The following is a 27730-nucleotide window of genomic DNA, read 5'->3' on the forward strand; positions in this document are numbered from 1 at the left end:
GTGTTTATCCAATTCTCCTGTGGAAGTTATAATTGAATTTGCTTTCTGCAGCTATTCAAGGCCCACCTTCAGATCACAACAACCCGCTGGGTAAAAACTAATTTAATCTCCCTCTGTTCCTTAGACAACCACCATAAATCTGTGTCCACTAGATACCATCGCCCCGCCCCCAACCACATTCCCACTCCCCACCCCCCACCCCCACTCCCCCCACTCCCCACCCACACCCCATCCCCACTCCCCACCCCCTCTCCCCCCCACCCCCACTCCCCCCACCCCCACTCGCCACCAACACCCCACACCCCACCCCCTCTCCCCCCACCCCCACTCCCCACCCCCCACTCCCCACCACCCCCACTCCCCACCCCCCACCCCCACTCCCCACCCCCCACTCCCCACACCCACTCACCACACCCACTCCCCTACCACACTCCCCACCCCCAGCCCCACTCCCCACCCCACTCCCCACCCCCTCTCCCCACCCCCCACCCCCACTCCCCCCACCCCCACTCCCCACCCACACCCCCACTCCCCACTCCCCCCCACCCCCACTCCCCACCCACACCCTACCCCCCACCCCCTCTCCCCCACTCCCCACCCACACCCCATCCCCACTCCCCACCCCACTCCCCACCCCCAACCCCACTCCCCACCCACACCCCATCCCCACTCCCCACCCCACTCCCCACCCACACCCCATCCCCACTCCCCACCCCCACTCCCCCCCACCTCAACTGACCCCCAACCTCAGCAGATTTTTTTTGGAGGGGAGAATTCCGGATTTTCACTTTCCTTTGTTCCTGACATCACTCCCTTAAAGGCTCTAATTTAAACGTTCTGTCCCCTTGTTCTGGCCCCTACCCCCTGCCCCACAGCCACTCCCTCCACCCACCCCACCCTCCACCACTGCCACAGGACCAAGGGAAAGATTTCTCTCTTTATTCCTGAACAAATCCATGAAACCTCTTGAAACCATCAATTAAACCACCCCTTAATCTTCTATACTCAAGGGAATGCAAGTCTAGTCTATACACCCTGTACTCCAGCTTTAACTTTAACCTGTTCATTAGGGTATCAATACCCCTCTTGGCCGTGTTAAAACCAATCCCAGTGGGAGACCCTCACCTGCAATTGTCTCTTTCACCTTCTCTTAGCTACATCAGGCTGTGCTCAGTATCGGAGCCAAGAGGGTTCTCACCTTTTTTCAGCAGTTTGCTGATGTCATTGAAATGTTGAACAGCTATGAAAGTGAGTTCAGAATCCTCTCCAAGCATGGGTGACAAGTTCCTCCCTCCCAGCTGAAGTGAACAGGCACTTCAATCCCCCAACAGGCCTAAAGCTACAAACCATCTGGAACAGGCACCTAACTTGCAGGTCAACCTCTTGCATTTAGTCAGGGTCTCTGACATCCCAAAGTCTTCCACTGGAGTGATTATCAGACACAAAGACATTGGGACAGACAACATGAAGCTTGGCCGGAAAGCTTAAGGAGGAGAGAGAGAGAGAGGCGGAGAGATTTAGGGAGGGAATTACCGAGCCTTAGGGCCCAGGCATGACTGCCAACGAGGGGGGGGAAGCGATTAAAATTAAGGATGATCAGGGGAGGCCAGATTGGGGGAGCACCGAGATCTCAAGGAGGGTTATGGCGTTGAAGGAGATTGCAGAGGTCGAGAAGGGGAAGGACATGGAGGGATTTGAAAACAAGGATGAGGATTTTAAGAGGGAGGTGTTGCTAGGGAGGGAGACAATGTCGGACAGTGAGCACCGCGCACGAATGACGGGTGAATGAGACGCGCGGCAAGTTAGATCAGGGTCCGCAGAGCTTCACTTGATTTAAAATTGAGACATTGCATAATCGTAAACATTCTAACGTGGATTTTAAGGGCTGGATTCTCCTGCCCCGCCCACCACAGGAACGCCACGGGCGAGACAGCGACAACGGAAAAATCCATTGACCTTGGGCGGGATTCTCCGGTTGTCGGGTTAACGCGGGCAGAGAATGCCGCCCTTTAGGGCAGTGTGGGAGAATCCAGCCCTAAATCTCTGGTCCCAGCAGAAGCAGGCCGTTTAAATCCAACGGTTTCATTTATTATAGAATTTACAGTGCAGAAGGAAGCCATTCGGCCCATTGAGTCTGCACTGGCCCTTGGAAAGTGCCCCCCACTTAAGCCCAGCCCTCCACCCTATCCCAGTAAACCCCCCCCCCTCACCTTTTTGGACACTAAGGACAATTTATCATGGCCAATCTTCCTAACCTGCACATCTGTGGACTGTGGGAGGAAACCGGAGCACCCGGAGGAAACCCACGCACACACGGGGAGAATGTGCAGATTCCGCACAGACAGTGACCCAGCGGGGAATCGAACCTGGGACCCTGGCACTGTGAAGCAACCGTGCTAACCACTGTGCTTCCGTGCTGCGCAATTTACTGCTCAACTCAATCCCAGCGATCATTTTTATAGCAGTGATCATTTTGGTTTGGAGTTGGTAACCTCAATATTCAAACAGTTAACTCTATCGGGGTGAGGGGGTGGGGAGGTTACGGGGATGTTTAACAGAGGAGGGGGAGAGGGGATGTCTTGGTAATGTGTGGCTGCATTGTTTGGTTCAGTGGTTCCCACAGCTATGGGTCCTTTCTCATCAGAAGATGCTCCAATCTACATCCTCTGCTTCGTCGTTAGACACTGTTGATTATTCAGTACCAATTAGCTCTGATTTGTTGTTCTTTCTGACAGTGGGAAGATCGTCTCCCCAGTCATAAAACAAGAGATTTCACCAGGGCTTCCGACTTTCCCCTTCTGTCTGAGTTACACACATTAGTGGGGTAGGGTTTTTTCAACACAGATTCCTCGGAGAGGTGGTGTGGTTAGGGGTCTGTGACGGAGGGTCTGACAGTGGTCAAGGATGCCGGCGTTGGACTGGGGTGGGCACAGTAAGAAGTCTTCCAACACCAGGCTAAAATCCTGAGGCAGGAGCAGTGCTCCGAAAGCTAGTGATTCGAAACAAACCTGTTGGACTTTAACCTGGTGTTCATACAACATTCAGTCAAGGAGGCACTGGAAGTGCTTTAAATGCTTGCCTGTAAACCTATCAATCTCCTCGGTCCAGTCTCTACCGGAGTGACTCCACCAATCCACCTGAGCTGGTCTGACCGCATACTGCACGGTGTAACCAGGGAGGATCTATGGCTTAGAAATCCCATGGGATTCCGCTGTAAACAGGCAGGCTTAATGCCATACTGTTAGTCCACTTTCATCATCTGTGCTGGACCCCTAAAAATATACACTCACACGCATGCATACTGACACACACATGCACACACACACACACACGCACACTGACACACAGAGACTCAAAAACAGACACACACATACATACACAAACACACTCATACACATGCTTACTGACATGCACAAACAGATACACACACACAGACTCACACACACAGACCCACATACAGACCCACACACACACACAGACTCACACACACGCACAAACAGACTCAAAAATACACACACACACAAACTCACACAGACTCACACATGCGCAAACAGGCACATATTCACTCCTCCAAGATTGAGCGAAGTTGGGACAAGTATTACATTGCAATTTAGATATTGTCCCCCTTCTATTCCTGCTGATAAGCCAGATATTGGAGAGACAGCAATCCAGCCTCATTCGTTTTGGGCCGATACATGTGAAGGTATTTTGATGTCACTGAACAGGGTTAATTCGCAGATGTAATTGGTTCTTGTGATGATCACCAGGTGGATACGGGCCATGCAATTTTGGAAAAGGAAATTCATAAAAGTACCTCAGTTTGATTCTCTGTGGTATTAGCTCATCGCTTGTTGAGACCTCAGTAATAAATATGGGAAATATATACAGCATAGTGACCTTATGAAAAATAATGAGGTGTCAAACACACCAATATCAGGGCAGGAAAGCAAGTTCTTTTTCTTTCTTTCTCCTTCGAGGCTGCGTGTCTTTCTTCATCTTCATTTCTGGGCAGCTTTATGCAAGATGTCACGTTAAATAATATAAAACACTCGAGCTGCATCTGCTTTCACTGAAACTAATGACTCCCAATAAATCGTGTGATCTGACAGCACGCTTAATGCCATACTGTTAGTCCACTTTCATCATCTGTGCTGGACCCCTAAAAATATACACTCACACGCATGCATACTGACACACACATGCACACACACACACACGCACACTGACACACAGAGACTCAAAAACAGACACACACACACACAAACACACTCATACACGTGCTTACTGACATGCACACATGCACAAACAGATACACACACACACACAGACCCAAACACACACACAGACTCACACACACAGACCCACATACAGACCCACACACACACACAGACCCAAACACACACACACAGACTCACACACACGCACAAACAGACTCAAAAATAGACACACACACACAAACTCACACAGACTCACACATGCGCAAACAGACTCACACACTGTGGTGAATGTGATTCACACGGTATTATAATCTGTATATATATGTGTCTATATTGTAAGTGCAGTTGCACTACCTGACCACCAGGGGGAGTAGCTCTTGGAATACTCGAGAGTTGTACTGGGCTTCTCTCGTGGCTCCGCCCAGGACTCCTCCCCCGGGAGCTGCTGTATAAAGATCAGTGCCACAGGGTCAGCCGGCCAGTGTCACCGAACGTTCAATGGCTAATAGGCTGGCTCTGTTGTAAGTATATTAAAACCGCTACTCTAATCCTACAAGCACATGTCCGTAGAATTGTTGGTTCCAACAATTTAATATACTTACGAAGCAGTCAAAGTAAATCATGGAAGCAGCCCTCAAGCCCGGACGCCTAGAACTCGACCCAGAGGATGCAGAGGCTAAAGAAATTTTTTCCCACTGGCTGAGATGTTTTAAGGCCGACCTGGCAGAAGCCAGCACCGCTGGAACAACGGAGGAACAAAAACTCAGCCTACTGCACGCGAGGGTAAGCCACAGAATATCCACACAGCTAAATCCGGCCGGTTCTTACACCGCAGCGCTGGCAATATTGGACAAAATGTACGTTAGGCCCATTAACGAGGTTTATGCACGCCACGTGTTTATGACTCGCCGTCAGCGGCCTACAGAAACACTAGCCGAGTTTGTACGGGAACGGAACAATCTTTCCAATGACTGTAATTATCAAGCCGTTACTGCAGCTGAACATAGGGAGCTTGCTGTGCGGGACGTTTTCGTAGCGGGCCTTAGGTCTAACTATGTGCGCCAAAGACTGCTAGAAAAGGGGGCCCAGGACTTAGATACTACTGACACACAGACCACCACACACGCACACAGACTCACACACAAACAGACTCACATACACACAGACCCACGCACACAGACTCACACACAAACAGACACACACACTCCCACACACACACACAGACTCAGATATAAACAGACTCACACAAACACACACATACAAAACGACACACACAAACATAAATACACACACACATGCAGACAGGCACATACAAACAGACTCACACAAACACACATACATATACACACAGGCAGACTCACATACATGCATACTGACACACGCACAAGAACAGACACACAGACTCACACAAACAGACACACACACAGACACAAACAGACACACACAGGCTCATACAAACAGACTCACATGCACAGACTGTCACACACACAGACTCACACACAAGCACACACACATACAGACTCACACAAACATAAATACACACACACAAGCAGACACAACACACATACTCACACGCACAGACACTCACATACGCACATGCAATCTCACACCAAAACACACATACGTGCACGCACACATGCATACTGACACACGCACACGAACAGACACACACAGACCCACACACACAGACTCATATGCACACACACAAACACAAACTCACACATACTCACACACATACAGACTCACACAAACAGATGCAGACACACAGATTCACACACACACACACACTCTCACACAATCTGATCCAACTTTCACCAACTTTCACACACTGACAGTGCCAGACATTCATGTGTGCACTCTGATACTCACACACACAAAGCACACAGGTACCTACACTCATACAGTCTCATACACAATCACACAGACACTCGTACACGCTCTCACATGCACAGAAGCACACATACACAAACACATGGTGGCATATGAAAACAGACATACTAACACAGAAAGTAGTACGGCGTCAAATCCTAATTAAATACAGTAATTATTCCAACGAGACAAATAGTGGTTACTGCCATTTCAGACATAATCTTCCCCAATCCAGATTCAATTCAAAATGCCAGCAAGCTTTAGTCACTATAAAACTGTGGCTGAAAGCTATATTATAATTTTTTATTTGTAAAGACCGTGATTTTAAATTGCTATTTCATAAATCAATTTGGTTGCAAGTCTGTTCGCTTTGTGTGTCAGCCAGTAATTCATTTTTGTGCTTTTTGTACCGAGAAATTCTGGCTTAATGTCGCTCAATATTTTATAAGAGTGAGGTATAATAATAATTCCCTTAACAACTGAGGCAGAGTTCCACAAGAGCAAGGCCAGGATAAAACCAGTTCCTGCTGAGGACCAACCCTGACCTGGGCTCTCAGTTATACTGCAGGCTGACACGTTCATCTCTCGCCTGCCAAAAACAGATTTGGGTTAAATTGTTTAAATTGCACAGTATTCATTTAAAATGGTGCAGCAATTTTAATAAATGAGGTGCAAAGTTTCCCAGAGGACTGTGTAAGGTCTGTTGAAGTTTCTAAAGACATTAAACTACAGTTATTGTTCCTTACATTGCCACTTTGCTTTGTTTGAATGTAACGCACCCAGCTCTGTGCAGTCCACATCAATACAACTTCATCGGCAGAGATTGTTCCATCGGCAACATTAGAATAATAATATATAATAATCTTCATTGTCATAAGTAGGTTTACATTAACACTGCATTGCAGTTACTGTGAAAATCCCCGAGTGGCCACACTCCGGTGCCTGTTCGGGTACACGGAGGGAGAATTGAGAATGTCCAATTCACCTAACAAGCACGTCTTTTGCGACTTGTGGGAGGAAACCGGAGCGCCAGGAGGAAACCCACGCAGGCACAGGGAGGACGTGCAGACTCCGCACAGCGACCCAAGCCGGGAATCCAACCTGGGCCCCTGGAGCTGTGAAACAACAGTGCTAACCACTGTGCTACCGTGCTGCCCTGGCATTGACCTGTAGTTAACATACGGACAGACAAACTTATGAAATGAGAGTTGAATTAGGCCATTCGGCCCCTCGAGCCTGCTCTGCCATTCATTCAATAAGATCATGGCTGATCTCTTTGCGTTTTAATTTCCACATTCCCACCCACTCCCGATAACCTTTGATTCCCTTACCTAACAAGACTATGCCTACCGCGGTCTTAAGAATATCCAGTGACCCCGCTTCCACTGCCGTCTGAGGCAGAGAGCTCCACAGTCGCAAAACACTCTGAGAGAAAATAATTTCTCCTCACCTCTCCCCTTTAAGGGCGACCACCCATTTTAAAATCAGTGCCCCCACATTCCGGACTCACCAATCTTGTCAAGACTATTCAGGATCTTATATACTTCAATCTAGTCACGCCTCACCCTTGTAAACTCCTGTGGAAACAGGGCGCGTGTTCAACATTTCTTCACAAGCCGAGCTGCTTATTCCAGTTATCAAACCAGTAAACGTCCTCTGAACAACCTCCAAAGTATTTACATTCTATTTTTTAAATTTAGAATATCCAATTCATTTTTTCCAATGAAGGGGCAATTTAGCATGGCCAAATCCACCTATCCTGCACATCTTTGGGTTGCGGAGGTGAAATCCACGCAGACACGGGGAGAATGTGCAAACTCCACACCGACAGTGACCCAGGACTGGTATCGAACCCACCCAAAGTATTTACATTCTTAACCTTTATCAGCTTTTTAGCTTTTTCATAAAAAGGGGCTGATTTTCGAATGCAAATACCTATTTTTAAAAACATTTCAAGCAGCATGGTCTCCTGAAGGAATGAAACACCACACTTGCACAATTATTTTTTTCTGGGTCAGAGATGTTGTTTAGAAGTAATTATCAATGCTGACAGCGTTAATGCTCACTTATTCCTAAATACACTAGCCCTAACTTTATTTACTGTCTCTTCTGGTTAGCTAATGGGTAAATACGTCTCCGAGTGCTGATAGACCTACTGTTATTCCCAATGCTGAATCTGGATGATTATATTGTGGGTAGATACGTGAGCTAGAGTGGGTTGCTCTCTGTAAGGGCCGGTGCAGACTCGATGGGCCGAATGGCCTCCTTCTGCACTGTAAATTCCATGATTCTATGTCAAACTGTGTGGGACAGGCTTGATGAACCAGAAGATTATTTTTCTCTCCACCGATGTTCCTATGTTCTTAAACTGGGCAATTCTCACTCGTTGGTCGCATTCCTATCCCTCTTCTACCACTGGCTTTAATCAGCTGTCTAGTTGTGACATTTTCACGGTAGCTCAAGTGAGGTCAGCGCACTGAAACCGAGCCTTTGCTTGAATTAGTGTTAGCCCCACTTTAACGTTTTTTCTAGTTTGGGTTGACTTCAGCCAGTAATCGACCAACTCAGGAAGGGACATCACAGTTACTCAAACAATGATGCACTGCATCATTATTCATTGTAAAGTCAACATCTGGATGTTACTGTCAGGACTGAAGAAGAAATCAAACTTTTCCTCGATCTTGCCAGTACAGAGAATGTTATTAAAATTTCTTGCTGCATAATTGTTTAACGAAAGCACGCATAAGAGAATGCATCCAGTTAAAGATATTTTAGTATATTTTAATAAAGGGTTTGAAACTCTCTACATAGTTGATGATCTAATTGTTCTATATTCAGTTTAATATATTTTTAGGATGTGTTTAACGAATTGTCCAAGTTACTTCATTCAGTCGAACCAGTTATCTCCTGCTTGAATTTGTTTTTCCTATGCTTCCGTCTCTTCGAATGCCGGGATTTGTGATTTCCATTCCCGGTCAAGTCTTGTTCCCGCGACTTTGACATTTTCCTTTTCCCCTCGGACGATTTCTTCTTTCTTCTTTTCATACAATAGCTGTACAGAAGCACAAAGAGTTATATATCCATCATATATACAGATGCACACAGAGATGGAAAGAGTTAAAGGTTTACAGCTGGAAATTTAAAAAGACTTGAAATAATCTTGTTTGATGTCAAATTTCAATACATATCTCTCAATATATTACAACATTATTAATGGTGTCATAACTTTATTATCTTTCGATTTGTTCATAGAATGTGTGTGGCTAGGTCAGTATTTATTGCCCATTCCTAATTGCCCTTGAGAAGGTGGTGGTGAGCTGCCTTCTTGAACCATTGCAGTCTGTGTAGTGTAGGTCCACCCACAGAGCTGTTAGGGAGGGTGATCCAGGATTTTGACCCAGCAACAATGAATAATCATAGAATCATGGAATTTACAGTGCAGAAGGAGGCCATTCGGCCCATCGAGTCTGCACCAGCCCTTGAAAAGAGCACCCTACCCAAGCCTCCTTCCTATCCCCGTAACTAGTAACACTACCTAACCTTTTGGACACTAAGGGGCAATTTAGCACGACCAATCCACCTAACCTGCACATCTTTGGACTGTGGGAGGAAACCGGAGCACCCGGAGGAAATCCACGCAGACACGGGGAGAACGTGCAGACTCCGCACAGACAATCACCCGAAGCCGGAATTGAACCTGGGACCCTGGAGCTGTGAGGAAACAGTGCTAACCACTGTGCCAGGACATACTTGGCAATTGTCCACATTGCTAGATAGATGCCCATGTTGTGGCTATACTGGATCTGCTTGGCTGGAGGTGAGGCTTAGTCTGCAGCACAAACCTTCAATACTTCTGCCAAGCTGTTGTCAGGTCCCATACCTTTGCCATACCAAGTGCTTTCAGCCATTCTGTGATATCACACAGCATTGCTGCTGCTGGGAACCCCAGGAGGAGGCTGAGATGGATCTCCATTTGGCACTTCTAGCTGAAGATGCTTGCAAATGCTTCAGTCTTGTGTTTTGCACAGATGTGCTGGACTCCCCGAACATTGAGGATAGGATATTTATGGAGCCTCCTCCTCCAGTGAATTGTTGATTTGTCCACCACAATTCCCAACTGGACATGCAGAGCCTGGATCCAGTCCACAAGTGAGCTACGTTTATCACCTGCTGCTTACACTGCTTGGGATGCAAGTAGTCCTCTGTTGTAACGTCACCAGATTGGCATTTCATTTTCAGATAGCCTTCGTGCTACACATGGCTTACCATCCTGCCCTCTTCGTTGAACTAAGGCTGTTCCCCTGGCTTGATGGTAATGGTGGACTGAAGGATCTGCCGAACTACAGGGTTCCATATTGTGGTTGAAAGCATTGGGTGCCCAGTTTTGAGTTGCTAGATCTGTTCTGAACCTATCCTATTTAGTGCCACACAACATGATGGATTGTGTGAAGGTTGGGCTTCGCCCCCATAAGAATTGTCTGGTGGTCACGCCGATAAAAGCTAACATAGGCAGAGGCATCTGAAAGAGATAGATTAGTGTCAACCAGGTAGGTATGTTTTTCCTCTTGTTGGTTCCCTCACCACGTGCCGTAGACCCAGTGCAGCAGCGATGTCTTTCAGCAGTCTGGTCACCAATCGTACTACCGAGCCACTCATGGTGATGGACATTGAAGTCCCCACCCAGGGTACAGTCTGCACCCTAGCCACCCTCAGTTATTCTTCCAATTGGTGGAGTGCTGGTTCATCAACGGGGGAGAGCGGTAGATAGTAGTCAGCAGGGGGTGTCCTTGCCCATATTTGACCTGGTGCCATGAGACTTCATGGAGCCTGAGGACTCATAGGGCCACTGCCCCCTGACTGTATACCATCGTGCCCACACCTCTGCTGGGTATGCCCTGGTGGTGGAACAGGACAAACTGAGAGGTGGCATTGGAGGAGCCTGGGATACTGCTGATTGGTGAACACTGCACTCATCCAAGATACTGGAGAGCAAGCGATCACATTCCTGATTTGTGCCTTGTAGATAAAGGAGAGGCTCTGAGAATTCATCATTGTCTATTCATTGATTTATTCATTATATCATCATATTATTCATTCTGTCATACTATTGGGGGGGGGGGGGGGGGGGGGGGAGATACGTAATCTTGAGGCTGTTTTCGTTAGAGAGAAGAAGGTTAAGAGGTGACTTAATTGAGGCATACAAGATGATCAGAGGATTAGATAGGGTGGAAAGTGAGAGCCTTTTTCCTCGGATGGTGATGTCTAGCACGAGGGGACATAGCTTTAAATTGAGGGGAGATAGATATAGGACAGATGTCAGAGGTATGTTCTTTACTCAGAGAGTAGTAAGGGCGTGGAATGCCCTGCCTGCAACAGTAGTGGACTCGCCAACACTAAACGCATTCAAATGGTCATTGGATAGACATAAGGACGATAAGGGAATAGTGTAGATGGGCTTTAGAGGGGTTTCACAGGTCGGCGCAACATCGAGGGCCGAAGGGCCTGTACTGCGCTGTTATGCTGTATGTTCTAACATGAGATTATTTAAGGTGTTTGGATATGGTGTTCTGGGAGGTTTTTATCTTTCTGTTTATGTATTTGTTCCTGAGAGACGAGAAGCTGCCGATATATTATCCATTGTTAAGGGCAATAGTATTCGATCACATTCCGTGAGGCCTGAGGCAAGTGCAGCCCCACAACAAGGTCTCCTTCCCGCAGTAGCACAGTGGTTAGCACTGTTGCTTCACAGCGCCGGGGTCCCAGCTTCGATCCCCGGCTTGGGTCACTGTCTGTGCGGAGTCTGCACGTTCTCCCCGTGTCTACGTGGGCTTCCTCCGGGTGCTCCGGTTTCCAAGTCCCGAAAGACGTGCCGTTAGATGAATTGGACATTCTGAATTCTCCCTCAGCGTACCCGAACTGGCGCTAGAATGTGGCGACCAGGGGCTTTTCACAGTAACGTCATTATAGTGTAAATGTACTTGTGACAATAAAGATTACTATTATTAAAAGCCGGCCTCACTGTTCCATCTCGGTCCAGCCATGCCCCCATTTAAAAGTTCTCTGGCATGTCTTTCAATTTCTTCAATGGCCCATTGAGCCCTTGCGCCTGTGTGAAGAAGCAATCCAATGATGCCCCCAGCTGTTCTCCCCATTGCCCTGCCATTTCATATTCCCCTCTTTTGAGTATTTCTCCAATTCCTTTTGGAAAGTTACTGTTGAATCTCTTTCCGCCCGACCTTTCAGATCACAGCAACTCGCTGCGGCAAGTTACCATTGACGCGTAATTTTCATATCATCACCTTGAATCAAGAGCCTGATGACTAACAAAAAGGTTGTGTTGGAGGAGAGATGGGAAAGAGGCAGGGATGGGGAAATAGGCCAATCTAAATGGGTCTGGTTTGAATAAACCAAATTTCTCTGAACTATTAAGAAAACAAACAGGATTTCACCGGTAGACTCTGCTGCTGAAGCCACGGGGAAACATTTCAATATGTGAAATAGCAGTGCCAAGTCTGAACAACTCCACCATTGGCTTGAATTTTTCAGTGTCAGATAGAGAGATTGTTCTTGTGCCAGATTTATGTTGAACAAAATTGCGATCATTGAGACAGTGTGTACATCCATGGAATGTCAGCCATTTTTATAAATGAGGAAGAAATTCCTTTTTCAACTCTCATTTAACATTCACTAAAAGCAACATAAATAGTCACAAACTGGCCGGCCCACCATGCACACATGTTTCGGTCATGCCGGAAATTTAGGAAATTTGGGAAGGCCTTCTTTTTTTTTTAATATAATTTTTATTGGAATTTTTTACAGAAAATATAAAACATAACGACAAACAATGAAATGCAACAAAATAACCCATAATAACTGTAACACCCCCAGACCGTATCGACGCATGTATCACATCCCCCACCCCCCCCAACCCCAATTAACAACAAAAGAACTTAAAAATAAATTTAAATTTAACATGGCCACCGATGGTGGAGCAATGGAAATCAGGACCACTCAGGAGGCCAGAAATGGAGGATGACAGGGATCCTGGAGTCACCTTTGCAGCTTCCCAATCCCTTGTTGGGATTGTTACGACACCCTGGGCTAGTGCACAGTCAGTTCCAGCCCCACCGGCCCCGGAGTCCCAAAGTAAGTGAATGAACCAATAATTTGTAAGTTTTCCTGAGATCTTTGACCTTCGACTGCTCCAATGACTTATAGGCACCAGATTTGTAAGTAAAACATTTTTAAAAACTATTTATTTATAACAAGAGAAAAGATAAACATGCAATGGAAAAAATAGAACAATGGTTTACTAATCTAACTATTCCCCAAACCCCGTCCCACCCTGCATCCATACAAACACAAGGCATACACATGGTGGGCGGGTAGGGATTAAAAGGGCTGAGATGAATCTTTGCTGCTCAGGTGGTAGTCTTTGTAGTGGGTTGACTTGGAATCATCAGTTGGTTTGGATCATTTAGAATCTGCCTTCAATTAGACCTCGCGGACTGTAGGGATTCCTCCAGAGAGTCACTTTCACTTGTACAGACCTCCACCAGATTGACTGTCAGGCTCACTGAGATAATATTAGAATTCTCTACCTGAGAGTTTAAAAGAGAGTTTTCCATCCACTCTTCCTCTGGAATGCCTGTCTGCTCTTTCTGCAGATCAAGACGAACTGTAGTGAAGAGAAAGCAAAAGGCCCTTTCTTCCAGACCTCCAGAGATCTCAGGGGAGCCTATCAGCACTGTACCTTCCCTGGCCTTCCAATCAGAGGTTACGATTTCACAGATCTGACTGGAGACTGCTTTCAGCCTTTTGATCTGAGGTTAAATTTCACAAGCCTGGCTGGGTCGAGAGAGTGTTTTAAACCTGATTCTGGCTACTCTCGAGAACTAAACAGAACTGAAGTAAAATGAAGCTGCTTCTTCTGTTCCAGAATCCTCTGAAGGTCTCCACCAATCAGAACCAAAAATGGGGTGAATCCCAGAATTTCAAAAGAGTTGATTGGCTGCTAGCCAAGTCCATCAAAATAACATCACGGGACTATGCCACACGTCACACTGGATCAAGGGGTGATGCCTGGGACAGCTCAAATAGTAGCCTTGCAGCAGGGTGAGAAGAGCGGTTCAAAAGTCTGTAGTTTAATAGCAGCAACAACAGCCAGCAAAAAGCAGCTAGCAAGACTGGGATTAAAAAGGACACAAGGAAACAGGCAGGGATTTAAAAGAGGTTCCTTACAGGATTCACTATATCCATCGAGTGTTCCGGAACCTTGCAGGTGGAGATTCACTTACCTCAAGCAAGGAGATGCTTTACCTGAGTCAGGAAGTCAAACAGGAATCCTCCTGCGTCCTGGCTGATGAGTTGGGTTCGTGCTCATGTATCAGCCGCAATATTCCTTCCTCCCGATGGAAACCTTCGGGACTTCATTCCCCCGAGTGTTTTCCCCCCTTCCATCAGTGAATAAATGGTTTTTCAACCAACACTCAATAAGTCACCGCCATGTATCTACACAAAACCAGATCTTAACGAAGAAACTAAAGGGAAGACTTTCCTGCCACATTTTGTGAGCACCGTATAGTAATGAAAGTCTGTAGGCATTACTATTTCATGAAAAGCCTCAAATTTGTGAACAAGATTTGAAGGTTATTGAATATTAAATGCAATAATAAATGCTGAATTCACTGTGCCACTCCAATCTCTGGCAATGGAACAGCAAGGAAAAGGGCAAGATATTAAATTTGATGGTGGTTGATTGCTGTTACCCTTAAATACTCTGGGGATGAAATTAGCCTAAAGCAATAACCCAAACTAGGAAACAGCGAGTTAGCACCCTCTCAGTTAAGATATAAAAACCTATGAATCTTTATTAATATTCTCAATGACATTTTCACTAACCTCATTAATTTTCATTGTTTTCGCTCAACAAAAGGAAATAATTGATCATTTAAAACTGAACTTGAAGGCGTGAATGAAGTGCTTCAATCCGATACTTACTAGAAACATCCAAAAGCAGCGACGAACAGGAAGATGGCAATAAAAATTGGAAGCAAAATTAACGTTATACTTTTAGCTGTGAGTTGTCTCTTTGCTTCTTCCGTGTCGTTCACTGGGTTGAGCAAACCTCGATGTCCAATTCCTGAAAGATAATTGATCCTCATTAATTCCGCTGCTTTAATTAGAGTGAATTTCACTGCCTTCAAGTCTGGCTCAATTTACGCTGGAGCGTTCTCTAAGAGCTATTAACATAAAGAGGAAGATTCAACTGGAAACCATCAGGAGGTGAGCGATCCTCTTGAATATTTGGCAATTTGGGGGGGGGTTATCAAATGATATGGTCGAGACTGCTTATCCCATTTATGTGTCTGCCGATCAGATTGGAAAGAATTTTCATTTATATAGTAGCTTTCACAACTTTAGGTCTTCCCAAAGTGGCTCACAGCCCATTGAATACTTTCAGAAGTGGGGTCTCTGTTCTCATAAGAAACGCAGCAGCCAATTGGCACACCAGTTCCACAAACAGCAATATTGATTATTTATTTTTCGATGTCAGTTGAGGGACAATTACTGGTCAGGTCACTGGAGAGGACGCCTCTTCGTGCAATAATTGGCGGCTGGATCTTTGACGCCCAGCTGAGCCACCTGATCGAAATGACGGCACCTCCACTACTGCAGCTAATGTATCTGGGAATCCACACTTGCTGGTTCTGCGCAGTGACATAGTGACGTCAGCAGAGTCTTTGCACCGGCTTTGGGCAGGTCACCATCTTAATCGCATGAGCAACACCCTCAATAAAACTCTCACCGTGTTTTACAAGAATCCAGAGTGGGGGGCACCTCCATAACATTTCTCTCTGCAACAACAAAATAAAATATAACCCCACCCCCACCAAGTACTGAGCCATTTATTCTTTCATGGGATATGGGTGCCAATGGCAAGGTCAGCATTTATTGCCCATCCCTAAATGATCTTGAGAAGGTGGTGGTGAGCTGTAAACCAGGTGGTGTAGGTCAACCCACAGTGCTGTTAGGGAGGAGGTTCCAGGATTTTGACCCAGCGACAGTGAAGGAACAGCCGATATATTTCCAAGTCAGGATGATGAGTGACTTGGAGGGGAACCTCCAGGTGGTGGGGTTCCAAGGTATCTGCTGCTCTTGTCCTTCTAGATGGTAGTGGTCATGGGTTTGGAAGGTGCTGCAGTACGAATACTGAACTCACTGAGATAGTACTGAGCGCCGCACTGTCAGAGGGTCAGTACTGAGCGCCGCACTGTCAGAGGGTCAGTACTGAGGGAATGCCGCACTGTCAGAGGGTCAGTACTGAGGGAGTGCCGCACTGTCAGAGGGTCAGTACTGAGGGAGTGCCGCACTGTCAGAGGGTCAGTACTGAGGGAGTGCTGCACTGTCAGAAGGTCAGTACTGAGGGAGCGCTGCACTGTCAGAGGGTCAGTACTGAGGGAGTGCCGCACTGTCAGAGGGTCAGTACTGAGGGAGTGCTGCACTGTCAGAGGGTCAGTGCTGAGGGAGCGCTGCACTGTCAGAGGGTCAGTACTGAGGGAGTGCTGCACTGTCAGAGGGTCAGTACTGAGGGAGTGCTGCACTGTCAGAGGGTCAGTACTGAGGGAGTGCTGCACTGTCAGAGGGTCAGTACTGAGGGAGTGCTGCACTGTCAGAGGGTCAGTACTGAGGGAGTGCTGCACTGTCAGAGGGTCAGTACTGAGGGAGTGCTGCACTGTCAGAGGGTCAGTACTGAGGGAGTGCTGCACTGTCAGAGGGTCAGTACTGAGGGAGCGCTGCACTGTCAGAGGGTCAGTACTGAGGGAGTGCCGCACAGTCAGAGGGTCAGTACTGAGGGAGTGCTGCACTGTCGGAGGGTCAGTACTGTGGGAGTGCCGCACTGTCAGAGGGTCAGCACTGAGGGAGTGCTGCACTGGCAGAGGGTCAGTACTGAGGGAGCGCCGCACTGTTAGAGGGTCAGTAATGAGGGAGCTCCGCACTGTCAGAGGGTCAGCACTGAGGGAGTGCCGCACTGTCAGAGGGTCAGTACTGAGGGAGTGCCGCACTGTCAGAGGGTCAGTACTGAGGGAGTGCCGCACTGTCAGAGGGTCAGTACTGAGGGAGTGCTGCACTGTCAGAGGGTCAGTACTGAGGGAGTGCTGCACTGTCAGAGGGTCAGTACTGAGGGAGTGCCGCACTGTCAGAGGGTCAGTACTGAGGGAGTGCTGCACTGTCAGAGGGTCAGTACTGAGGGAGTGCTGCACTGTCAGAGGGTCAGTACTGAGGGAGTGCTGCCCTGTCAGAGGGTCAGTACTGAGGGAGTGCTGCACTGTCAGAGGGTCAGTACTGAGGGAGTGCCGCACTGTCAGAGGGTCAGTACTGAGGGAGTGCCGCACTGTCAGAGGGTCAGTACTGAGGGAGTGCCGCACTGTCAGAGGGTCAGTACTGAGGGAGTGCTGCACTGTCAGAGGGTCAGTACTGAGGGAGTGCTGCACTGTCAGAGGGTCAGTACTGAGGGAGTGCTGCACTGTCAGAGGGTCAGTACTGAGGGAGTGCTGCACTGCCAGAGGGTCAGTACTGAGGGAGCGCCGCACTGTCAGAGAGTCAGTACTGAGGGAGTGCCACACTGTCAGAGGGTCAGTACTGAGGGAGTGCTGCACTGTCAGAGGGTCAGTACTGAGGGAGTGCTGCACTGTCAGAGGGTCAGTACTGAGGGAGTGCTGCACTGTCAGAGGGTCAGTACTGAGGGAGTGCTGCACTGCCAGAGGGTCAGTACTGAGGGAGCGCTGCACTGTCAGAGGGTCAGTACTGAGGGAGCGCTGCAAGTTTGGAGGTGTTGTATTTTGGGGTGAAATGCAATGCCCTGGCAATGTCCAGGTCCGTCTGGGACATGATGTTGAGGCCCTCAGCCATGGTCAGCACAGAGTGAGCCACACCTTGGACGCCACCACTAATGGCGCTGACGTCGTGCTCCAGGCTTCCCACTGCCGTCACCACCCTACCAGCGTTGGCCTTAGTGCCACACATTGCCAGTGCCATCTCCTGCACCCTTAGGGCGGAATTCTCCGCTCCCGGTAAAAATCGGGAGGGCCGTCGTGAACTCGGCCGAGTTTCACGACCGCCTCGGAGGCCGCACCTTGCCCCCATTCTCCCCTCCCGACGGGGCTAGGAGCGGCGCTCCGTAAATCTCGGCCACGGGGCCAAGAATTATGCGCCCGGCGCGCCTAATGACGTCAGTCGCACATGCGCAGGTTGGCCGGTTCCAACCCGCGCATGCGCGGCTGACGTCATGACTCTGACGGCACAAACCCGCACATGCGCGGTGGCCGTCTTTCCCCTCAGCTGCCCCGCAAGACGTGGCGGCTTGATCTTGCGGGGCGGCGGAGGTGAAATAGCGCGTCCGATTTGGACACCGGCCCGACGATCGGTGGGCACCGATCGCGGGCCTGTCCCCTCCCGAGCACAGTCGTGGTGCTCTTTCCTTTCTAGGCCACCTACAAGCCCCAAACGGGCTTCTCACACCCATTTCACGACGGCAGCGACCTGGTGTGTTTGCCGCCATTGTGAAACGGCCGCGAACGGCAGGCCGCTCGGCCCATCCGGGTCGGAGAATCGCCGTACACCGTGAAAAACGGCGAGCGGCGATTCTTCCGAGCGGGGGCCGGGGGGGAGAATCGCCCCCCGAGGTGGGCCTCGGACGGACTTTAGAGTTACCCCTTGGCCACCACGAGGTCCACCGCGCCAGGTACACGCGTGTCAGGACCTGCACCAACTCTTGGCCAGGTGATTCCCGGCCCAAAGGACCAGAGAATCACGGGGTACGGTGAATATGGTGGCTGGCCCGTTAATAGGATGCAAATCGGTCTTTAATGATCCACTGGCATCCACCCGCATGGCGTGAACTTCGATCCCGACGGCAGCGAGGGCCCGAAATATCGCAATGGAATCGATGCTCGGCACTGAGTCTGTATTTTGCCCGACGCTGGATTCTCCACCCGATCGGGAATCGGCCAGCCTCCGTCACAAAGCGGAGAATCGGCCAGCCTCCGTCACAAAGTGGAGAATCGGCCAGCCGGCGTCACAAAGCGGAGAATCGGCCAGCCGGCATCACAATGCGGAGATTCCAGCCCCAGATGTCGGAAGCAAATGTCATGACCACATCGCTATGTGTGGGAGCTTGCTGTGTACAAATGGGCAGCAAATCTCCTACATCACAACAGTGACTGCGCTTCCGAAAGTAATTCATTGTCTGCAAAGCTATTGGGACGTCCTAACCTTGTAAAAGGCGCCATATTCATTCTGAGTCTGGTGGAAGGGAATACACTGCACCAGTGGTGAATTCAACTGTCTTCTGACCTTGCGCTCGCTCCCGTTGGAGAGCTGCTCCCACTGGGAGTGAAAGTAGGCGATTCAGCCATGTGCCGTGGTTGACAATCTGACTATTAATTTAAACGGTTGATCATTCATGCAAAGCGTATGTGCGGATTTCTGACATACATCCCTGGAACAGTGTTCCCAACCTGAGATTCAAGGTCGGAGCATGACCCCTTTAATATTAATTTTAGCAGAGTAGGGGGCATGTATTCCACAGAGGAGAATTTTAGCAGCTTTGTAGCAAAATGTGGTAACTCTAGTCTGTGATTAATGCAGAGATAAATGTCCCATATGCACGGATTAAATACACCACCTGTGGCGATTATTGATGGGATGAAAGATAAAGTGAAGCTATGCAGATTGTAACACGCAGAACATTAATAGTTCGCACAGATGAGATTCAGACTTGAATTCCTGAGCACAACCGGGCAGAAATTATTATAAATTCATCTTCAAAAAAAAATTACAAAGGAAAATGAGCATCTATATTATACAGCAGTAATCTACACCCTGCTTCCCCCCTCAGTGCAGTTATAATGCTCAGTGCAATGCTAAACCCTCACACACACATTGGGGAAAATGTTGGGCTCGATTCTGTATTACTGCGGCTCAGTGCCGGTGCAAACGGCGCTAACCGCTCACTGATTCTGGTACCGGTCAGGGGCTAGCACCAGCGCCGAGTGAAACTCCTGCGGACTGCGCCGACAACGGCTGGAGAACGGCCGGGTCCCGAACCACGCATGCACATGGCTGACACCGGAAAACATGCCTAACCCGCCAACCCACAGCCCACCCCCTGGCCACCCCCCACCTGTCCCCCTCAGCTCTCGCTGTAGCCCCCCCCCCCCCATCCCCCCCCCACCCCCCCGGCCAGCGGCACGGATCCCGGCTGAGTGTGGTGTCACTGGACACTGCACGCAGCTGCCACGCCGGGTTCCCGACCACTGGGACCACACACGACCCGCGCCGTCGGGAGATCGGCCCATCGGGTGGGGGGGGGGGGGGGGGAAGCAATGCAGATGGGCCGGTCGATAACGGGCCAACGGCGTTGAAATGGCGTGCGGCACGATGGCACCGGTTTGGAGGGGGCAGAGCATGGCGGACCGGCGTCAAACCGCCGGCCGCCCCGTTACCGGCATCGGAATCCATTCTCTGCCCGATCGCCGACCACAGTCTCGTTGTCGGGCTGTGGAGAATCCCACCCATTGACTTTTATTAACTTTACTGCATTGGAAAATTGGGTCGGTGTATAATATTCCCACAAAGTGCAACAGGATAACAAAAAAACAATCTGGTTCAGGGATGTTAAGAGTGTGAGCCCAGCCTCCGGGCTTGAACCAACAGTCTGACTCTCTGAGTAGGAGAGGAGTGACTGTAACATGTTCTCAGTGGCCAACTTCACAAACAAGTCAATAAATGGATTAACATATCTGTTATTTAGCATCTTTATCTAATTAGGATTAATTCTTCGGGACAGATGTCAGAAAGGGTTCAAAGTCCTGGTTTAATAAAAAAATGAAGTTAACTTTGGCTGATGTTTGACATTATATTCCAGTGGTTGACCATGGCTAACTTTACAGAGCTGGGTTGCAGTTTTAATTCTGCTCAGCGTCTTGGAATGATATGTAGGGATATGTCGGGATATGAAAAAGGGCTCCCACTGGCTGGCCCACTCCCCTGAACATGTGTACAGACTTCCAACTGGGTAATAGAACACAGAACAAGAACATAGAACATACGGTGGAGAAGCAGGCCATTCAGCCCATCGGGTCTGCACCGACCCACTTAAGCCCTCACTTCCACCCTATCCCCGTAACCCAAAAACCCCTCCTAATCTTTTTGGACACTAAGGGCAATTTATCATGGCCAATCCACCTAACCCGCACATCTTTGGACTTGTGGAAGGAAACCGGAGCACCCGGAGGAAACCCACGCAGACACGGGGAGAACGTGCAGATTCCGCACAGACAGTGACCCAGCGGGGAATCGAACCTGGGACCCTGTGAAGCCACAGTGCTATCCACTTGTGCTGCCGTGCTGCCCCTTTTCATGTGGGGTTTGTTCAGGTTTGGAAGGCAAAAGGATGCCGGATTCAGACGGCACTGGAACATTGGAAGGATAATTGGACGTGCATGTGAAGAGGACTAATTTGCAAGGTTATGGAAGAAACACTGAGATCTGATCTTAATTGGTCAGCTCTTTCAAAGAATGGCCTCTCTTTGTGCTGTATGATTGCTCTTTGCTCCCACATGCTTCCACTTTACAAATGAATGTATTTTGTGTTTTAATCAGCAGCATGGACCAATATTGACCATTGCATGACTTCGGTTTTCAAACAGTTGTTTCACTAGCCCTCCGCAAATAACCAACAAGGTGCGTTGGAATAAACCTATCGAAGCATTACTGGGAATTACCTGAACATCTTTTGCCACATTCCACAGGTTTGATTTCACAGTTTGCGCAGTCTATGTAATCAATTATGCGAGTTCCTGTGAAAGGCGAAAGTTATAATTATGTAAAATACCCTCAACTCTCAAATCCACAATAATTCAATTTTAACAAGAATTGCAAACTAATTTCCTTAATATTCCCTTCTGCGGATTGGATTACGAAGGGAATCTTTAAACAGTGAGCCCATCAGGCTGTGAACACTCATTCATTTCAATATGGGCTGTAATGCAGCAAGTATTGCAGACTTTGCTACAGCTAAACAGCTAAGCAGCTGAGCGCAAATAAATCTCTTTTCCCCTCGCTGGGAAACTCGCAATTTAGGGAGAAGGTTGAGTGATCCCACCCAATTTACTGACAGTTTTTAAATTTATCACATCGTATCTCAAAACAGCGAACTCCATGGGCTGGATTCTCTGTTTTTGGGACTCTGTCGTAAAAACCTGTCCCGCCAAAAAAACTTATGTGAAAAGGCCCCATATTCACAGCCCTGCAGGGTCTAGCAGGAACCCAGCGTGGAGTTAGCATCTTGAGCTGCAGATACGGGCCCCCGCACTTCCGGGTCAGAGGCCGCGCATGCGCAGGGCGGCGGCTTCCAGCGGCCGTGTCGTGCTCCATGGCGGACTCAGACCGCGGAGCTGGACCACCCAAATAGTGCCCCCGATCGGCCGCGAGCCCAACCCGGACCGCCCGCACAATAAAGGCCCAGTCCTGTATGAGGACCACCCTGCCTTCCAATCGGCCCGCCCCCGACCATGGCGGCTGTGGACTGAGTCCGCAGCTTCCACGACAGTATCCCGACCGGCAGGATCATGAGTGGTCCACGCCGTTGGGTCTTTGGCCGGTTGGGGGCGCAGAATAGCGGGGCGAGCCTCCAGCGATGGCCGCAGGTAGGGGATTTGCCGCAGGAGCCGGAGAATCGGGAACTGACGCTGGTCCCAATTCCATGCGTGAAACTGGATTCTCCGCCCTGGCGCCAGACGCGGGTTCGGTGTCGGCGTTCGGAGAATCCAGCCTATTTATGGGGTCAAGCTGGGTAATGTAGAGTTAGGTCACAGGTCGACCATGATCTCATTGGATGAGAAAATGGCACTTCTGCAATGTGAAAACAGGCTCGAGGGGACTGAATGGCTTCCTCCTGTGCCTGTTTCTATAGATTAAAAAGTTGTTTATCCATCTCCTTCCTTCCACTTTACTAGAATTGGCCCTTCCCCCAGTTAAGATGGAATCGGATCATTGGCCTCGATCTTCACCAGCCCGCCATTATGACCCACCCCAAGCCTTGGCAGGATTGATGAGTGGGAAATGCATTAAATTTAGATTTGAGTTCCATAATATTGTATTTTCATCCAATTTGAAATCAGCAAGAGATCCTGTTGCAGTTCTAAAATCAAAAACGGATGGTCCAATGATGTCATTTACACCACCAATTGATTCCTCAGGTGTCTGGAGGAGGGGGCGGGGGCAGAGGGAGAGCCACTCAGACTCAAACCCGCTGGGAAGAGGCCAAGGTACGGAATTTTATTTTTTAAAACGTCAATGGAATTCCCCAGGGATGGCGGGGAGAGGCAGGCGAGAGTGAGGGTGTTCATCAGAGAGGCCTGGAGTGGTCGCTTTAAGGCTCATCGGTCAGGCCGCTTGACCCTCGGCCTCTTGGTGCCGGAGGTCAGAGTTTTGGACACAGGTGACCAACCCACCAGATGGGCCGAAGTGCCCAGGGATAGAAAGAAATAATAAAACTGCATTCTGGCCATTGTGGCCCATGAAAGGCTTTGTTGCCGTGTGGTCGCTGTCGTAATGTGGCAGCCAATTTGGACACAGGAAATTGTAAACTAAAACAGAATTGAAGATTTACCTTCAATAAAGGAATTCCAGGGACAAAGGATTCATGACCATCACAGCACAGATTGTTTTTGTCATTTTCATAAAGGATTCCTAAAGAGGGGTGTGCACAAGGCGGTCCGCAGTCCTCAGTCGACTTTGAGGTGAATGCAACGCTGCCTTCCTGCCGCAGGGCTGCACCGCTCCTGATGCCCTGTTCACCTCTCTGCCCGGGCAGCCCGGCTCCTGGCTCCATCTCCACGCCGAGCTGGTCATCATGGACCACACTGTGCTGCTGGACCCATCGATCTTCCCGTGTCACCCTCTCGGAGCAGTGCTGCACCTGGGGTTGGGGTGTACAGGGGTCTCGTCCCCCCCCCCCCCCCCCCCCCCCCCCCCCCCCCCGGTGCCACACACCAGGGTCTCTCTGGACAGGACAGTGTTGTGGGACTCATACAGCCACCACAGGAAAAGTCCAACGTTAGACCCAGGGTGGCGTGCGAGGTGAGGAGGGGGGGTGGAGGGTGGGTGTTGTGGCTTTGGCCTGACTAAGACAAGGGGGCAATAGGGAAGGGAGGTTGTGCAATAAGAGGGGAAGGGGGACAGAGCTCGAGCTGGTAGGCAGAGGGGGAAGGAGATGGATGAAGAAGATGAACAATGGAAGGCAGAGGGAAGTACGAGAGGAAGGAAGCTGGATGTTGATCAGGCTGCATTGGAAAGGTCACAAACAAGGTGGGAGGGGGGGGTCAAAGAGGAGATACCACATCATTTATTAAAGAGGATAAAGTCCAGGTCGGGCATGGCAGGTGAGGGGCTTGGGGGGGGGGGGGGGGGGGGGGGGAGATGAATTGAGGAAGAAGCTTCTTCTCGAGGCTGTTAGCCTTTTGCCTCTGGATCGCTGACATCCTGTGTGGTCTGCTGAAGAGAGGTGGGCTGGAGAGAGCAATACGAGTGTCCGGGACCGGTGTTTCAATATGGCGACAGGACGGTCAAACATGCCGACTGAGAACAGGTGGACAAATCAGCCGCCGGCCCACCAGGTGACTCAGAGGGGAATTCACCTGTGGTTAATTAATGAGATTCCAAGCGCAGAATCTGGTGCGGGATCCCGACATTCCGACCAGAGGGAAAGGCCGTGGCGGAGCAACCCGCCACCACACAGTCTCAAAATGGGAGAATAACATCCTTAGATTCATTACAGCATAGAAGGAGGCCATTCAGCCCATCGAGTCCATGTCTGGGCATGAACACTTTGAGACATTAGTTATGAAAGCATTGGAGGTGGGGAAATAAAAAGCTATCTGACTGACAACCTAACATCATCCAGTTGCCTAACAAAGCGTCAGTGTTGGCTTCCTATTGGCCTGGAGCCTGGCGGAGGGATGGTGGGAGGTGATGAAACCTTCAAGAATACGTCCAAGCAGATTTGGTGACCCTATCTGGGCAAGCGTGCTGGTCACCTGCTCCTAGGCCCACAAGGAAATCAGGTTCAGCTCTGCCTCTGGTCAGCTGGAGATTAATCGTTTGGTAGGCCAGAATGTAGCCATTGCTGAAAAGAGAGAGATAGCCTAGTTGCTGAAGCTTTCTTCTTCATCAGGACAAACACAGGAATATCCAAATTTCACCCTCACACACCAATTTATACTCCAGGAGATAAAGATGCTGATTGGTTCCTGGATAAAAATTGTTGGGATAGTTTGAAATTTGGCATTCTCGCATTTGTCCAGATGAGTGCAAGACGGAAAGCTTCAGTAACACCTCTCTTTTCAGCAACATTTAAGTTGCAGTCTGTCGACAGCCCGTTTTTTGTTACGAAAGGGCCCCCCCTCCCGTGACTCAACCAATTAAACATAAAGCCAGAGAATAGCAGAGCCCCTGTGCAACGTGCACCATTACCCTAACAATCAGCTGTCTGACAATTCCCCCCAAATCCTCCCCTTGTGTTCCTGACACCCCAACGCCTGCTTTGTTTCTGTGCTACTGGACTGTGCAAAGTGAATTCATGCAGAAATGTACTTACCACAGTGTTCAGAACAGGTAAGGAAAGCTGACAAGGGAAGAGGAAATATTAATATATTTCGAACAATTTCCACTTCTACTCCAATGACTTGGAACAACACAATGCTTTGCCTTTTACATAACTCATTTAAGGTGAGACAAGGACCCATTATCTGCACCAAACTATGATCTTAAATGTCTTTTAAATTAAAACACTCCATCGATACATGGCCCGAGTGTATTATTCCATTTCATTTTGCATCCAGATTTAAGGATAAAATGCGAAGTATTTGTGGTTCGGCAATTAGAGAAAAGTGGTCAGTAACCGGAGTCCGGGCCAGGAGTGTAAGCAAAGAAATGGAGGGAAAGGTTAGCAGGACTTCATTTCATAGATACAGTGCAGAAGGAGACCATTCGGCCCATCGAGTCTGCACCGGCTCTTGGAAAGAACACCCTACCCAAGGTCAACACCTCCACCCTATCCCCATAACCCAGTAACCCCACCCAACACTAAGGGCAATTTTGGACACTAAGGGCAATTTAACATGGCCAATCCACCTAACCTGCACATCTTTGGACTGTGGGAGGAAACCGGAGCACCCGGAGGAAACCCACGCACACACGGGGAGGATGTGCAGATACCGCACAGACAGTGACCCAAGCCGGGAATTGAACCCGGGACCCTGGAGCTGTGAAGCAATTGTGCTAACCACAATGCTACCGTGCTGCCCTTTTGCAAGGAGATCTGGAAGAAGGTGGAATGTTCAACCAGAGAGAGTGGTGGAAACAGAACCTTGAATAACTTCCAAGCGAATTTGATACATTTGCCCCGTCAATGACTGAAATCTCCAAAACTAAACACCAGGGAAATGCTCTCCAGCTCCAAATAATTTAGGAATTGATGAGTACAGAATTGGAAACCTGGATTTCCGGATGCTTGTTCAGGGGTTGAATCCTCACTGGTCTAACAGTCCAAATGGACGCAGCCAGAAAAATCATAGAGATAGCGACTGGAATGGCAGAGAGAGAGGGGAAATAGGGAGGCAATCACATGGGGGAGAGGGAGGGCGAGTGGGGTCAGTTAGATAGTTTTTAGAGAGGGCCAGAACATGTCCATTGGGTAAAATGGTCGTCTCTGTGCTGTACAATTCTATGATAGTGTATTTGACATCTATCACAAACTGGTTATTACTATTATTTGAGGGAGAGATTCAACAGGATTACATCAGTGCTAAGGGGGTGAGATTACAAGGACCGGTTGTGTAGACTACATAGAACATAGAACATAGAACATAGAACAGTACAGCACAGAACAGGCCCTTCGGCCCTCGATGTTGTGCCGAGCAATGATCACCCTACTTAAACCCACGTAACCCGTATACCCGTAACCCAACAATCCCCCCATTAACCTTACACTACGGGCAATTTAGCATGGCCAATCCACCTAACCCGCACATCTTTGGACTGTGGGAGGAAACCGGAGCACCCGGAGGAAACCCACGCACACACAGGGAGGACGTGCAGACTCCACACAGACAGTGACCCAGCCGGGAATCGAACCTGGGACCCTGGAGCTGTGAAGCATTGATGCTAACCACCATGCTACCGTGAGGCCCCGCTTAAGTAATGTTGATTAAGAAGGGAGCCGTGATCTACTGGCCACGTTGTGCCCCTGTTCAGGAGATGCAAGGAGAGGCCTTCCTCAGGCTCCCTGACAGTCGTTACGCCTCCCGAGATCTAACCAGATCTCATGAGACGTTGCGATCTGGATCCTGCCCACAATGGGCAGGATGCAGTCTCGCAGAGTGAAGCCGGCTTAGAAGCTGACTTACCTCTGCCTTCGCCAGATTGAATAGCGCCTACCGGCCTCGCCAAGGAGACTCCAGCTGGGCAGCATTCACTACTGAACATACAGGCACCAGGCGGAATGGTACCTGGGGGGGGGGGTCTCCCAGGTGCTCAGAGGCCCATGGGTGGCCAGCGTCTGGGCAGGATGGCACCTT

General features: G+C 49.1%; 1 protein-coding gene across 4 annotated transcripts in view; it reads right to left on the bottom strand.

Moving 5' to 3' along the window:
• Window positions 1-8841: 8841 nt before the first annotated feature.
• Window positions 8842-27730, bottom strand: part of LOC119969966 (izumo sperm-egg fusion protein 4-like) — a 33915-nt gene continuing 15026 nt past the window's right edge. For all 4 annotated transcript variants that reach the window (XM_038803938.1, XM_038803935.1, XM_038803936.1 and 1 more), the window contains 4 exons: window positions 25750-25776; window positions 21875-21949; window positions 15087-15228; window positions 8842-9138 (listed from right to left, as the gene is read on the bottom strand). In XM_038803938.1, coding sequence (XP_038659866.1) covers window positions 8970-9138; window positions 15087-15228; window positions 21875-21949; window positions 25750-25776 — 413 coding nt within the window. In that variant the 3' untranslated portion in view covers window positions 8842-8969. The remainder of the gene's footprint in view (window positions 9139-15086; window positions 15229-21874; window positions 21950-25749; window positions 25777-27730) is intronic.

The sequence above is a fragment of the Scyliorhinus canicula genome, chromosome 8 (genome assembly GCF_902713615.1).
Source record: "Scyliorhinus canicula chromosome 8, sScyCan1.1, whole genome shotgun sequence".
Lineage (NCBI taxonomy): Eukaryota > Metazoa > Chordata > Chondrichthyes > Carcharhiniformes > Scyliorhinidae > Scyliorhinus > Scyliorhinus canicula.